The following is a 16620-nucleotide window of genomic DNA, read 5'->3' on the forward strand; positions in this document are numbered from 1 at the left end:
TAACAAAAATCGGACGAAAAATAAGGAGGACATGACATTTTGAAATTTCACATTTCTTCGGAAAACGTTTCTTGACCAGTCCTTATGAATATTCAAATGAGCTAGTTGATGATGTCATGCCCTCACCATTTTTCATGTATGTTATGCATAAAATTAAGAAAATTGTTATTTTTAGCTAATACAAATAAAAGCATATTCCCATACAAAATATATCAGAGTTAACATTATGATGTTCGTTTTTATTTTCGATGGTTTTAAGGCAAGTTTTAAATTCACTAAGCTGAAATATGAGATTTTTGTCATTTTCGTAAATAAAATGATTAAGAAATTGTGAGAGCATGATAGCACAACTTTGCTGATTTGAATATACCTAACAACTGGTCAAGAAGTGTTTTCCCAAATTTTTGACATTTAAAAATGTCATAATTCCTTATTTCTAATTATTAATTGATACAATTTTGGAGTAGATTTCTTCTTTAAAGATACATCACATGATGTAATTGAAAGCTGTGGTAATGGTAGGCGATGTTATGTTTATGTCTGTAGAAAAAAAAATATATCAGTGCCAAAATGTCTCAGACATTTTCTCCTTTAATACATCATATGTCTAGATGTAGTGCAAAAGAAAAGAAAGTGTTCATGCCTGTGTGGTTAATAGAATAGAGTTATGTGTCAAGCTTTTTCATTATAGCTCATCATCTCAACAAAAATATAGTTCTTAAAGTTATGTGTAAGTTTGCATATGTCTATTAAGTTGAACCTCGTTAAAAAAAAGATCAAAGAATGAGGAAGCTGTGGTAGATAATGTAAATGATGAGATGAATAATTGTTGATTATAAAGATAGATGACTGGTGATTATAATGCCGAGATTCAATGAATTGGCACGTAATGATCTTAAGAAGGGGAATTGTATTCAAAGTTTTATTGTGGAGTGAGAGTTTCCAGAAGCGTTTCTGGGTTGAAATATTATGCACAAAAGAAAAAAATTACTCTGTTGCGACTTGTACGTGTAATGTGTGCTAAGTTCTTTCATAGAGTATTAAAGTAGAATGGTAATGTGAGTACTTATTATTACCCATTGAGGACAGGCTGATTTTGCTGCAACAGGCATTTCCCACAGACATCTGCCTGAGTATACCTGGGACTCATCTCCAACGGGTTAAATGTAGGATTTAGGTTGTCAACAGATTTCTGTTCTGCACATTGATATTAGTCGGGAAGGAGTATATTAAAAAGGCAGCTACTGTTAGAAGTTTGAGGTTTTTTTTACCATCTCTTGATGCATTTCTCCCTCTGATATCCACTATCATGAATTCCTTCCTCTTTTCCCATGCTTTGAAACTATTGTCATTTTATTCGTCCTTGTCATTTATTGTGGTTACATGTGTAAAAGTCACAGGATTGTTTTTTTTTTTTCATTGTTCATGTGTCAGTTGTGCTTGTGCATGCTCAATAGTCCATTCTCAAAAGTCAGCAGTCAACTTGATGCAATAGTTGGTCTAGTATTTTTTTCGGGTCTTCTTCTGCATGCATGGCAGTTGTCATTTTGAATGCAATGTGCCTTGTGTCACTCTTGAACGTAGTGATGTTTTGTGCTCATCTCACAAGTTGTTCTATCTTTCTGTCTCAGTTTATAGCTGACCCTGACATTTCCCTATTTTGATTTCCAGATCAAGTGCATGGGATGTGCTGTGATTTGTTCTTTGCGAAAAAGTTGTGCTGCATTTGTTTTGTACCATTGCATATTTATTCAATTGTAATTTATGTGCATCGGAGTGATTTACCATTGAATTATCCCACTCAAGCATTCATTTTTTGCCATACCAGAAAAAACAAAAGTGATTGCAGTGGTTCCATGGAAGTTACATGAGACTCAACTGCAAATACAGGTTTTCCACACAGAGTGTTGGGCTTTTTTTGTGCCCAATATCACATTATTTGCACATGTAACAGTGCAAAGTTTGCGTGTGCAAGCATTAAATCACTGGATATCAAACAGCCTGGCAAACTCACCACTGAACCAGGCTGTACTGGTACTCGCTTCTTTCTCCCTTTTTTCTTTTTTTTTTTTAGCAGAAGCTCACCATCAGCCATTTTCATGGTCACATGGACACATGTTTCACACTTTTATTTGAACGTGAAAAGTGTGTGGTGGCACCACGGGAACATAATATGTCATGTCTTCTTTCTGAAAAAAAACCAAACAAACAGCAAAACAAAGCAAAAAAAAACAACAACAGAAAGTGTGTGTGTTTGCATGTGTGCCAGCAAGGTCTTGGCCTGTCACTATACACTCTTCACGTTCCACTGGACTGTGATTGACTAACATTTCTGCCGAATATACGTTGTACAGCATCTCATTTTACCAGGTACATTCACTCTTGCCAACCAGTGTCTGCCCTGCAGTTGGCTTACCTGATTTTTGTCTTTTTGAATCATTTGAATTTGCATTGTTTCTTCCCACTTTTCTCCCAGAGATGTGATGAAATACTGTATACTTCATATATTTTGACAATAACGAGTCTAATTTTCAGTGAACAGTTTCATGAGTGATTAAATTTGGGATTTTGGAATACCGTATTTTTCAAGGAGAAATGTACATGTATGCATGCGCGTCACATTCATGTCGGGATCAAGTTGATATTTGTGTGTGTTTTTAATTCTGGTCTGACTCCCGTAATTTGTGAAAATAAGAACCTCACAGAATATATGGCGTATACAGTAGTTTGTCTCACAAATCATGCTCCATGGCCTGCATTTACTAATTGCATCATATTGTCTTTGTTTTTTCAATAAAAATGAAGTTTCAGAACACAAGCATTCAGAGTTTAAAGCACTCTTTATTAATTAAAGACACACTCCCCTCTTAAAAAAAAAGAAAAGAGAAATAGGTGAAGAAAAGGAAGTCAAGGTGTAACACACTCCATTGCATTCTGCAACAGAGATTCTTCTTGTACACAAAACATTTCTTTTCTTCAGACAATACCTGTCCATTGTTTCACTTCGTATTTCCATTGAATTTTCATTTGGTATGTATTTTGTGCATGAATTAGAGTGCTGAAGGTGTAATGTGAGGACAAAATGTGGCAAATAAAATCTTTCCACAAATAATGGGCATGTTGTTATATGTAGCTCCATGTGGAAATCAGATTAAGTACTCATTGATTACATGATACAGTGGCCCCTTTTCAGAAATATTCCATGCATGAATATCAACCCAAATGGCAAAACTGTTACTAAGAAGCATTTAAATAATATATAAAACCTGTTTGATAGTTCATGTAAAGTACACTATCAAAATGGACTCTCTGAAATATCTGCCATGTCTGGACTTTCAGAGACATTTTTCTCAGACATGCAGATCTGAGATCCATATTCATGTCATCCTCACTTACATTTGAGTACAACGACTTCTCCCGGTGTAGATGATGAGGATGATGCCAAAGATGAGGATGCAACTGATTCAAGGGAAATTCTCTACACCGCTGGCAGGGGAATCCCCATCTCTTCATCACCGGGCAAGTTCCACCTGAGGCCCGATTCAGACAGCTCTGTTGGTTCGCCCGTGAAGAGAATACCATCGTGGTATGAGTATAAAGAGGTAAATGATTGTGAGAAAAAAATGCATAAAATGTTAGTTAGAGGAGGCTTCTTGTTATTAAAGTGCTCTTGATAGTGATGTGGCTTAGTTACATTTTGTAGGAGTCCGTGTCTGCCTTGCAATCAAATACATAGCTCTGGTTCAGTGCCTGTGGTATCCAGCTGAGCATCCTTGTGTGTACTCTCTCTTTGACAACATTGGTGCAAAATCAGTGTGAAAAGTAGCTGAGAACTTCAGAGCATTCAATATCCTGTCTGAAAGCCATGTGATTCTGCAGTAGATTGAATATATTTATGTAAGGCAGGAGATTCCAACATTAGGAGAGACGGGGACGTTCAGAGGGAAAAAAACATGTTCTGATCATGCACAGAAACGCGCATCAAGTTGATCTATTTATAGCTCGCATCATCTGAGTTTTTCACTACGCGTTCTGGGCCATTTTTACGTCTGCTCAATTTACGACGTAGAGAGCTACTTCAAGCACCGATCATATGGGGGCACCATTTTATTTTTTATGGGTTGCATCCTAGCGCGCGCAAGCGTAATCTAAAGCTACTTTTCAGCACGACGCAGGGAGAGAGGAGAACGTCCATCGCACTCGTCTCAAATGTCCGCGCCCCAAACGTAAAGCTCCCTATTATCTCTCTGGTTCCTATATAATACAGCTGCAAGAGATTTACCGTGGCCACGAGGCAGCTGACCTGGTGCTGCAACTTCAGGACTCGGACGCGCTGGACGAACAGGCAGACATCGTCCACTACCTCTTCGAGACAAAGTGAGTTCAGCCATGCCACTTGGGGACAGTGAACCTCGTGAAAATAAAACAAAACCAAATAAGACTTTATACCTCTGCACTACTGCTCTGCCTTTCATGGTAGAGTGTGGAAGGGAACACGTTGTCTTGGCTTTGCTCTCCAAATATTTTGAATGAGAGATTGAACAGAATTGGACATATTTTTATGAAAAATAGATGTAGCAGCCAGCTCTTTGAAGAAGATCTGCCTAGCCATAATATTGTAAAAATTTCCCACTAGCATAATCACATCTTCCTCAACTTGTAATGATTGTGAATTCTGTTATCTGATTGGTCAATTTACCATGCAATATATCCTGTATTTGCATGAAAGAGGTCATTGCCCTTGTATTTCATGTTTCACATTGTTCATGTTGTTCATCTACATGCATCACCCTTGCATGCACTTGAATTGTTACAATTTACTACTAGCTACACTGTAGCAGCACCGTGTACTGCAGCAGTTAGTTTATATGTGAAAGACAAGGAGGCACAAGTGGTTGGTACAGCTGTAGACCAAAGTTTCTGAAATATGAATTAGGGTCAATATGCTTTCATAGAATATTTCCTAATGAGATTGAAGTATGATATAGAATGGCTGCTCCCCTACTTACTTGTTCTTTAGGGGAGAAGATTCAGCTTCATGACATACAGTATGGCACCAACCATAAATATTTCCCGTATTACGTGAACAAGCAGGGGTAATTGATAGTATCTAGAAAATCACGGGTTTTCAGGAGAGCATAAGTTTTCTTTAAAAAAAATATGTATGCTGTGTTTCTATGATTGAGAAATAAGCCCTCATAAATCATCACTTTCTCTATGATGTGTCTAGGGGCATGGACTGGGACACGAGGATGAACGGCAAACCAGGTGTGACCGTCAAAACACTCATGGAAGAACTCTACTACAAGGTAAGCTGGAAGTAGTGACAGTTGTCTAGTGTGTATCAGGGCAATTAACCATCAGAGGGCAATCAAACCCCCCCCCCCCCCCACCCCAGCTAGATATTGCTTAGTGATAAGGTAAGAGTAAAGATCAGGGTTAGGGCTAGGGTTAGAGTTTGGGTTAGGGTTAGGATTAGGTTCAGGATGAGGGTTAGGGTCAGGGGAAGGTTCCGGGTTAATCGCCCAGGGGGTAATTGCCCTAGACTCGTCTAGAGAATGACAAGTCCTTCTCTTCAAGCAGTGCCAATGCAACATATCAGTATACTGTAACCTCGTAGAAAGGTCTGATATAACAAGACCCTCTTGCAACAAGGTGCTTTTGCAGATTTCAACTCTCTATATGTTTCTGTGTTTTGTTTTAATCCTGATACAGTGAGAAACTTAATATAGCAAGGTACATATAATTGTCACGGTTTGTGGGTCCTTGTTGTAATGGGGTTCCCCTGTGCAAGCAAGCAGAACAGAAACAAAACAAGCAGCAATACATCAAAATGCAGCCCGAGTAAATACTGAGTATACTTCACTTCTTTGATTCCTCTTGGCAGAGTGCCCACCACAAGACTTGGTCCCTGGTGCGACACACGGCAGGCATCTTGCGGAAGAGGGTGGAGCACCTGGCCAAGGCCGTGACAGACCTCCTGGTGCGGCAGAAACAGGTGTCCGTCGGTCTTCCCCCGGAGCCCCGGGAGGTCATCATCACTGCACCCCTCCCGCCGGAGGAGCTGGAGGCAGTCATCTACAAGGCCTGCGGGGAGGATCGCAGCTCGGCCGTCCTGACTCAAGTAAGGGAGATTGTCCAGCATCTCTGATGATGTTCTTTAACCCGTTGAGGACGAGTCCCGAGTATACTCGGGCAGGTGTCTATGGGAAATGCGTGTTGTAGCAAAATCAGTCTGTCCTCAACAGGTTAAAGACCCAGTAGCGTGGGGGAATACTATGGAGTGGAAAGGTTGGCCCAGCTGACTTGTATCTGAGAATCCCCATAGCGAAGCCCATACAGCTTTATAACTGATCTCTATGTATTAAAGTACATATGTACACCAGTGGCGGATCCAGAGGGAGGTGCACCGGGCGTGCCCCCCCCTTTTTTTAATTTTGTAAAGGCGCTTCCCCTTTACAGAATTCCTTGATCTGCCCCGTACACAGCCAAAGAATCTCTTCTGGAGTCAGCTGTTTCTGATGAGTGTATGCTTTGAAGCATACATTTGCTGAAGGTTGCTATTCACAGAGACTCCAACTCTCCCGTTTTCGACGGGAGATCTCCCGCCGAAAGCCCATTTTTGCAAAATCTCCCGTTCTCCCGCTTGAGATTCAATTTCTGCCGCCCTGGCTCTGTGTCTCCCGCTTGAAATGATTTCTTACTTAGTATCATCGTATGTTGAAAACTAAGCCTTAGATAGCACGAGAGAGCATCTGGAACCCTTGAGCTTCCAGGGCCCTTAAGCGGGCCCTGGACCCCGGCCGCAAGGAACTTCGCACTCGTATATATGCGCTTTGCGCATATCAAGTTGGAGTCTCCCGTTTGCTAGGGGTTTCAGGCGGGAGAATCTCCAGATCAGAAGGTGCTTAGGGTTGGAGTCTCTGTATTCATAGTTTTCAAATGTACCCTGGCGGGCAGTGAATAAAGATTGATTCAATCGGTCCAACCATGATTCCCCACGCTACTGAGCCTTTAACCCTTTCTGTGTCAATGAGCCAAATGTGCACAACTCTCAGGCACAAAACTATGGACAGGTAATATAATGTGTCATGCAGAGGGTTAATGATACCCCTCAATTTTAATAGAATCACTGGCATTGTTCCATTTGAAATATGAAGACCTCTGCTCATTTGCAAATTCCACTTGTGTTGACAAAACCATTCATTTGGCATTACAATAACTTTTGGCAAATATCATATTTGATTTTCTTCATGACTGACAAGGAAGAACATACAGTCAATTTCATTTCACTAACCACTTGACAGACACAGCATCTTCTGTTTACCATGTATGATCCCTTGAAATATGTGAAATTTAGGTAAAAATTATGTTTATAAATTAAACAATTTCGTGTGTGTGTACATGGGCATTTATCAGGTACGTCAGTATAGTACCTGATTGTATTGCATATTGAAATTCACCAGTATCATCAAATCCTACTGATGACAGTAGAAAAGTTCGACATCATCAGTCACTTTGAGAGCTCATGTAACAAATAGAATGCAGAGACTCCAACTCTCCCGTTTTCGACTGGAGATCTCCCACCGAAAACCCATTTTTGCAAAATCTCCCGTTCTCCCGCTTTTGATTTAATTTCTCCCGCCCTGGTTCTGTGTCTCCCGTTGGAAAGGATTTCTTACTTTTTGCTATCGTATGTTGAAAAAATAAGCCTTATATAGCACCAGAGAGCATCTAGAACCCTGGGAATTTCGCGCTTTGCACACATCAACTTGGAGTCTCCCGCTTGCTAGGGGTTTCCGGCAGGAGAATCTCCAGATCAGAAGGTGCTTTGGGTTGGAGTCTCTGAGAATGCAATTATTTATAATGATAATGGGAGATGTTGCTTATTATTCATTTCAACGAATGTAAGAGGAATTCTGTAATTCTCACCTAATTGTCCCCTCTCTTGACTTCTTGTTTCCCTCAAATTAGCCCGACATGTATGCATTTGTCTCTTCATGTTGAAACAAGCGAGCATGCAGCAATATCACTCCATCACATGCCATCAGTTAACAGCCTATGGCACACAGTCTGAATCGAGTCTGAAAAATGCAAGAGATATTTGTTTTATCACACACGGTGTTAACATTAGTATGTGGTGTTAAACACCCATGTGTTTCAGAAAACAAATACCTTTCCAGCTGTTATTGGGGTGTTCACATATTGACAATGGAATTTTACCAACACATATGCGTGCATGTTTCCTTGTCCTCTTGTGTAACCATAGGAACTTCTCATCTACTTGTCAATGTTCATCTGCACTGAGCCAAACCTCTTCACCGAGATGCTGAGACTGAGGGTGGGGCTGATCATCCAGGTCATGACTTCTGAACTTGCGAGAGCCATAGAGTGTGAGGGTAAGTCTCATTTTTGTGTTTACTGTTTATTTGTGTGTGCACAACAATTTAATATTCTGTTCATATGTTCGTTTTGCTCTCTGTATAATAAAGGACTTAAGTTTCAGTGCCTTTCTGAATTCATGTCCAGTTCTGTGTATTTTTCCATCTTCATGATTCTTATCAATTATGGTTTATGAAAGGCAGGTGTAACATTGTTCTATGGCCTTTCTACTTTTGATAGCTTAACTTAACTGAAGACATGACAGACAAAACATACAATGCAGATGTACTTGTGTTAATCATTTCAGTGTTGCCTTTCTTTTTTGGTCAAAGAAATTATTTACAAAAAAAAAAGTCATGTCATGTAGATGTACAAAGTGTTAAGTCATTTTACGCTTTCAGGTATTCTGAATAACAGTTGTGACATTTTATTTGCTTCCTGAATACATCCTTCTAGTGGATGATGCATACGAGCAGCTGGTGACACTGAGTCCGTTTGAGATCAAAGATCTTCTCCATCACATTCTCAGCAGCAGGGAGTTCATGGTCAATGCAGGCAAGTCAACCGCCCCCCCCCCCCTTCCAACTCTGACTCTTGTTCAGGTGTATGTCACGCTAGCTGTGGTCACACTACACAAAACTATGCATAGCATGCTCCCTGATAACTCTCATAAGTTTGAGCATGCAGTCACACCACAAACAAAACCGCACATAGTTTTAGTGATACAAAACTGCCAGTTGTTAAGGCTTCTAACACGCATGCTATTCATGGGCAAAAACCGCATGCCCTCCTTGAATATTACGAAAATGAAAATGCGCATCAGTGTACAATCTAATGCACTATTGCGTTAACAACATGAATGAATCTATTATCATGTCACAGACGTTCAGCAGTCATACTGCACAAAACTACATATAGTTTCGCGAGAAGTGAGAAACTTCCCGAGTGCATGCAGAAAGTTTCGCTGGAAACTTCTTAAAAAGCTTGTGGTTACGTTGCCCAAACTACGCGAAGCAAAATAACCTGGTAGTGAAACTACGCATATTTGTATGTTGCTTCCTGATACTCCCAGAAGTTTGAGCATTCGGTCACACTGAACAAAACTATGCGTAGATTTATTGATACAACACTACCAGTAGTTAAGGCCTCTAACACGCATGCTATTCAATGGCAAAAACCGCATGCCCTCCTTGAATATTAAAAAGATTAAAATGCACAACAGCATACAATAGAATGCACAATGTGCATGAACAATATGAATGGTTCTGTTATCAAGTCACAGACGTCTCAAGAGTTTCAGCGGTCACACTGCACAAAACTGTGTAGTTTTGCGAGAAGTGAGAAGCTCTCCAAGTGCATGCAGAAAGTTTCGCTGGTAACTTCTTGAGGAGTTTACGGTCACGCTGCCCTAACTACGCAAAACAAAATGCCTGGTAGTGAAACTACACATAGTTTCGCGTAGTGTGACTGCGCCTAATGTGTCTTCACCCAATCTCTTGAGCTCTAGAGGATACTTGGCACTAAGTGTTTTTAGAGGGAAATAGAGATATTAAGCACGTAAATATATGTACTTGACTTCAGAAAGGCATAATTAAATATGGAAACCCCAGTAAAAATACAGCCAGTGACAATAGATTATCACAGTGAGAAAAATCAATCTTGCAAAAGTTTCCATTCTATTCAGTATATTAATTTTGTAATGCACTTTCCATCGCTTGACTAAATCGACCATAGATGTGTAATCATAGAACATCAAGTCTGTGTTGGCATATTCTGAACATTGATAGTTTTCAAAGATGGGCCCAGGGTGGAGTGCTTCACCTCTTTGTATGAAAGTCCATACTGAGTGGAAAAAAAAAGCTGGTGATAAGGGAATACTGCTGAGCAATCATATGTATTACATTTGATGTTTCCTTTCCATCATGGATATCAAAAATTACTGAAAGGTAAAATCCCTAGTCATAATGCTTCTTTTCTTGTTGGTTTGTAGTTTTTTCTCAAGGACAAACAATGGGTATCACTGAATTGTAGCTTGTGACATTTTCTCTACTGCCTGTCATTACTAATGTCACATGTTGATACATCCTTCTGTAAAGTGTGCACAGTGAGATATTTTGTTGTATTTGTTGATGATAGTTATGTATACTATGGTACGTGTATAGTTCCTGATTTCGTTAAAATTATGTGTGGTAGCAGAAAGTGGTCTTTAATCATGCAAAGTCTCACCCATCTGTCTCTGTGTGCAGTGAGCCATGGTTCTGGTGCAATGGAACGGCAGCTGTCCATCGTCAGTGCGCCCTCAAGCAAAGTCCACGGGTTATCCTTCTTGAAGAAGCAGTTATCTGCAGTAAGTTCCTGTGCATCTTTTGTTTTGCATTGTTTCATCTTCTTGCATTGGGTGTCCCTTTGCCATGGAACTAGAAAATCTGATGTGTGGCAATGGATATTTCTGGGTTTTCGTGGAAGTGGGTTGAATTGATTCAAACTTCTTGCAATTGTTGTGTGGTTTTGTCAGTGTTTCATGTACTTGGTGACCTGTTACATACAGGAACCTGGTTGGCCTGGTGGTCTATGGGGATTTCAGAATTCAGTATCAAATGGGTTTGAGATAGCCACTTTCTCTTCATATATTAGGAAGGCACGCTCAGGGCCTCATTTTTCTTGGTGTGGCCATGGAATTTCCCCTCATCGTCTTTAAATTTTCCATTCCCTGGCGTACCATTAAAGTGGAATTTTTTGCAGTGTTGAAATTTTCACGCATTTCACGCAACCAAGAAACTAGAGCGAATATTTTTGCTTGCTATATGTTCTAGTAGTTCATGTCTTTATTCTGCGGAGTTAGAAACATGAGAAACTCATCTTGCCTGGCAGAGCGCAAAAAATTACTCTTGCGAAGATATCCACTTTTACAGTACCCAACAAATCATTCATTTTAACCTGCCAGCAATAAAGCATTTAATTTACATTGTACAAAATGATTCATAAGTCATTCACTGTAGTTGTTGTCCTGTTCTAAGAGTCGACAATCACTGTAGTCATCATATGTATACGTTATCCCTACTGGATGTCCCAGTCAAGCTTTTCATAGCGTATGATGATCCACACAAAATGTATGATAACATATTTCATGTACAAACTATGTGCATATTTGTGAATAATGTATGTATATGCATTTTGTGAATACATCAAATCGAATCAAATCAAATCAAAGCAAAATCCCTCTTTAATCTGTCCATACCCTGTAGGGATCTTCTGAGAAGCAGTTCAGTCAGCTGTCTTCTTTCACCCGTGAAGACTTAATGGACGAGGAGCTGACCGAGAGGCAGGGCCAATGGCTGCGGAGACGGAGACTGGACGGCGCCCTCAACAGGGCACCACCCGACTTCTACTACAAAGTCTGGAAGATTCTGGAAAAGGTAGGGAATCTCGCTCTGTCAGAATACCTGAATCTGTTGCTCTAGGTACTTCTAGACTACTTAATTAGTTGTCATGCGTAATGATCTCAGTTGCCCTGTTAAAGGTTGCTGACATTTTTTGTCCAAATATCTGGACCTGCCTCTTGTGAGCAGAAGCAATGCCACAACTTTTGTGGTTGTTTCCTTCTCTTTTGTCTGTTGATATAATTTGAAAGCATACCTGCTCTAGGATTCTATTTCACGTACCATTACTTGACAGAAGTAAAATCAGAATTGTGTCTGTGACATGCACCTTGTGAATTGAGGGTACTGTAAACACTCACATAAAAGGGGCACTCATGTATAAGGTGCACCCCAACTTTGGAAATAGGGCGGGGGGGAAAAAAAAACACCCATGGACACATGTTGTGAAAACAAAAGGGGAAGACGGTACAAAGGTTTTGCCATATGGCAATCTATGCATCCAGTTCATTGAAATGTGCTCATTCATGCACATTGTATTTATACCAGTCAGGTACTTCAGGTATTAAGTGTGTGTGGCTGAGTGGTGGTACATGTACCGTACACTACATACAGTGTACCATAAGGGGGTAGTGTCGTCCCGCATCAATCGCAGATCCCACACATGCTGTAAGCATACCGGCAGTGAGTTGAGATACGATTTATATCTGCTCAGAATTCAGTATTAGAGATTTGCTCTTGATTTCTTTCTACTGAAGTAAAAACTGAAGACCCTTTTACTTTCTTATTCTTTTTTTTTTTTTTTTTTTTTTGTTATGGTAGCTTAGCGGCACAATTGAGTCTTTTGAGTCACAAGTTGTAGCGGTTTGTCTTTGATGATGTGTCTCCCTCCAGTGTCAAGGCCTCCAGATAGTCAACCACTTCTTGCCCCAGCACATGACGAGAGAGATGACAGCCCACGAGTTCAAGTTTGCCATCAGGGTGGAGGAGGTCCTCAACAGGTTGGTTGGAAAAAGTGTCACAGATCTCTGAAGCAAGTGTCAATCCGCACAGCCTTGTGCCATTTCCAATACATCGTCCTGTCTTACTTTAGAACATGGACCACATCAGAACCAATGATATCCAGATTGATGATTAAGAGTGTACTGTAGAGACAGCCTTGAACATGAATCATTCAATTACTTCATTTCAAGGCATGCCAAAATACATTTATTGTACTACAGTATATATGTCTTCAATGATGGAATCATAAAAACACACAAGAGGGAATGGGAAGGATCCCGTGCTAACATTATTGCAATTCAACAAGAGCAATTATCAAACAAATTCACAAGAATCTCTAGTAATGATATAAGATCTATAGAAGGTCATGAGAAAAGAAGAGATTGTAGAGGAAACATTGCTTACCCATACACATAAATTTTAGTCCATTTCATGAAAAAGGAATGTATGGTAAAGTCTTTTGAATCGACAAGTGTTTAACTGCTTTCATTGATATGAGAAAGGTATTCAGAAGAACAGAGCTTTTGTGAAATATGGGATATTGTGTTTTTCAAATTCAGTTAAAATGAAATATGAACATCTTGAGCATTTGTAGTGTTATTATTGTGAATTGAACAATTCAGAGTAAAATGAGCATGAAAAAGTTCAGGAAAAATGTTACAAGGAGGTCTTTGGTTCAAATCCCAATGGGATCCCACCTTCTTTGTTCAGTTTTTCACTTAAAAGTCAAAACATGGCAGAAAAAAAAATGCTGCTGAATTTATCCCATAGTGGCAAGCTAGTGGAGTGAAATGGAGTTGTAAGGGGCCTGAGCTTTCAATCCATCCAGAGTCTTCATCGGAAGCAAAATGACAATCATAAAATTTAAACATGAAAATCACACTCTCAGAGGAACATTAAATAAGATCTTAAATGGGTAGAATATTCATTAAAAAAAAACAGTAACAAATAAAATGTTATGGAAAATGTGCTTGTTATCAGTATAAATAATGCATGGTAAGAAACATAGGAACCTTTGGCAGACTACAAAGTGTCATTTTCACTCATAGGATTCCCGAGCAAGAGTATCGCCAGCTCATGGTGGAATGTCTGATGGTCATCTCGCTGGTTGTCGAGAACGAGTGGCTGCCCAGCCTGGGTGGCGTCATAGCAACGGACAAGCTGGTAGCCGATGCCAACGAGCTCTTCCTGCAAGACCAGGTAAGCCCACTCCAAAGCTTCCTGTCCGCGGCGCAAGAGTGGCGGGCGCGATGCCTGGGCAGGATTGAATTTTATGCTGTGACATTGCTCATTCAGGACATTGTCTTTGTCTGAATTATGCACATTTCCAAATATTTTCAGACATTGGCACTGATTAGTCTTCAATAGCGAATTCATACCTATCGTGTGACATGGTGGAAATGGACATGAGGTAGACTGATGGCAGTTGTGAGTCATACTTTGCAAGCCCGCTAGGTTTCTGGCTCGTTTTGATGGAAGGTTGCATAATCACGGCACCGAAGGATAGTGGTGGTGGCAACTGATTTGACAAGATATTAATTTCAAGGGAGAAAAAGGGTAGTGAGTTGTACGATTTGGCAGTGAGAAATGTCCTCTTCGCTGAATTTCCTCTTATCTTGTTATAAATTTGTGGGCATTTAACCTTCAATGGGGTGGGGGGGGGGGGACAATGTCTGTGATGACATGCATTGCAATAGTATTGAAGAAATAAACCCATTCGATCTTCAACGCAGTGGCCATTTACAGAAAAAGGGGGTGGGGTAGATTTCTTGACTACCTTGAATAAGTTTATATGAAGACATGCACTTGTGATTCCAAGAAATGTCATTACCATTCCATATTCAGTATCCATTCTAGTAACATTAAGTGTCCTGTGTCTGCAGTCAACTTGCAGAACAAAAAGAGATAAGAAATAGATTTTAAAATGAGTAATAAAAATAAAAAAAAATAAAAAATTGCATGACGGCACATTCCCCAGAAGATCAACCGTCCCTTACGTAAATCATTTGTAAATCATTCTTCCTCATATAATGACTTCTTAAACCATGACTGCATGTGTTTCTGAATGTAACTGTCTTGTACAACATACATTTGTAATAGTAAATATCACTGAAACGATTCATTCATGAGTAAAAAAAAATGTGCATGTATTGGTTTTTTTTTTTTTAAAATCACTCATTACTAGGTCAGTCATAGAAGATCACATATAAGGTTGAAAGCGTAGTGCTACAGATATCAATGTCAAGCACCACTTGGCTTTTTTCAAAATTTAGTAGGAAAAGACTGTGATGGAAACTGTTGCAAAGAGCAAAACACTTCAATTACCATTGATATTAAAAGTGAAATTGGATTGAAAGTTGATTTATGAAGATTTTTGTGTTTTGTGGTCTTCTCTCTTTGTGTAGAAGTAAACTGAAAGCAACTCGGTTCTGAACACGTGTAAAGCCGGATGAAACTGGTATCAAATGACTGATAGGTATTTATTTTACACAAAGCAAGTACAAATCTGACTGGCCCAAACACACAATTTGTTTGCACGTGTAAACTTGTGGCTGTGGCACTCAGATCTGTAACATGATTCAAAGTGATGACTGAATAACTTGTAGCTGTTATTTTACTGAGGGTTTAAATTTCGAGAATTTTATGAATCACTGTTAGGCTGTATTAAACTGTTGACAAGATGCAAAAATAATTGCGAATAGATGTAGGCATTAGTGCACTTATGATAAGCATCAATGTCACATTGAGAAAACAACATCACACCAAAATGTCTGTGACCTCCTCCTTTGCGAAAATATATGTTCGCAAAAATACCAGCTCTTACGGTGTCACAAAACAACAAACCATTATCGCACGTGATCTTGACACACCTGCTAACCATTCTTAAGAAGAACATTTTTTTTTTCTTTTAGTACCCTTTAATCCTAGTCTTGTGCACATTTCTTACAATATTGATAATTGGAAATGAATAAAAAAAATAGTTTATACTCATTTGTTCCTATTTGTTTAGCTTTAGGGTAGGAAGGTTTGCATTACAAAAGTTATTGACACAGTCCATGCCTAATTGATGTGTTTAAATCTCATGACTTGTGTATGTTGTTTGCTATTTGTAATGTCAACACATGGTGAACAAAGAGAGTACATTTCAGTGGTTATTGGGAATTCTTATCTCTAGTATAGAAATTCTGGCAGAGAGGGTAATATTTTGCCCTTCTTCAGTCCAGTTTGCAACTTACTAGCCCAGTTATGCATTATGTGTGCGCGGTGTGTATGACCTTTCACAGCCCTGTCCCACTTCCTATGACCGTGACCCACTCAGTCTTTGGTGTAAACAACATGGCAGCAATATAAGGGCACTTCTCTCAAGAGGTAGCTTCTTCCAACTGTACAGTATATACGTGTAGTATTTATGTATAGTCCATATCATAATGACACTGAAAGGCACACTACCCCTGTTCTCCGTATGGCTAGGTGTCCATTTTCCTCCTCTGGTGCTGTGGAATTAAAGATCGACCTTTTCAACATCAGTTTTTACAGAGGTGGCAATTGTTAGTTTTTGCAGTAATTTCCTACTGGTAAAAAAAAAAAAAGGAAGAAAAAAATGTATAAAAGATTGTCATGAAACCTGTTTCATGGTTTGATGGAAAATACAACTGATTTTCCCAATTTTGTAATACTATCTCTTGCTGGAAAGGTAAAAATCCTGTTTTCCACCCAAATTGCATTTATATCCCTCAGAGTACTGCAAGAGTGCAATGTTGTTTTATACAAGGAGGACATTCCTGGTCTTATGTATCAAGTTGTCTGCTGCCCTTGAAATGCAGTTTATATATATATATATATATATATATATATATAT

General features: G+C 39.4%; 1 protein-coding gene across 1 annotated transcript in view; it reads left to right on the forward strand.

Moving 5' to 3' along the window:
- Nucleotides 1-16620, forward strand: part of LOC139737462 (probable phosphorylase b kinase regulatory subunit alpha) — a 61658-nt gene that overhangs the window by 25871 nt on the left and 19167 nt on the right. The window contains 10 exon segments of the mRNA XM_071648137.1: nt 3404-3602; nt 4268-4377; nt 5231-5309; nt 5888-6124; nt 8270-8399; nt 8839-8937; nt 10629-10729; nt 11628-11798; nt 12654-12760; nt 13811-13961. Of these exon segments, the coding sequence (XP_071504238.1) occupies nt 3404-3602; nt 4268-4377; nt 5231-5309; nt 5888-6124; nt 8270-8399; nt 8839-8937; nt 10629-10729; nt 11628-11798; nt 12654-12760; nt 13811-13961 (1384 nt within the window).

This window comes from Diadema antillarum, unplaced genomic scaffold (assembly GCF_040938485.1).
Source record: "Diadema antillarum isolate AM-2024a unplaced genomic scaffold, OU_Dant_1.0 seq00000693_RagTag, whole genome shotgun sequence".
NCBI classification, from domain to species: Eukaryota; Metazoa; Echinodermata; class Echinoidea; order Diadematoida; family Diadematidae; genus Diadema; species Diadema antillarum.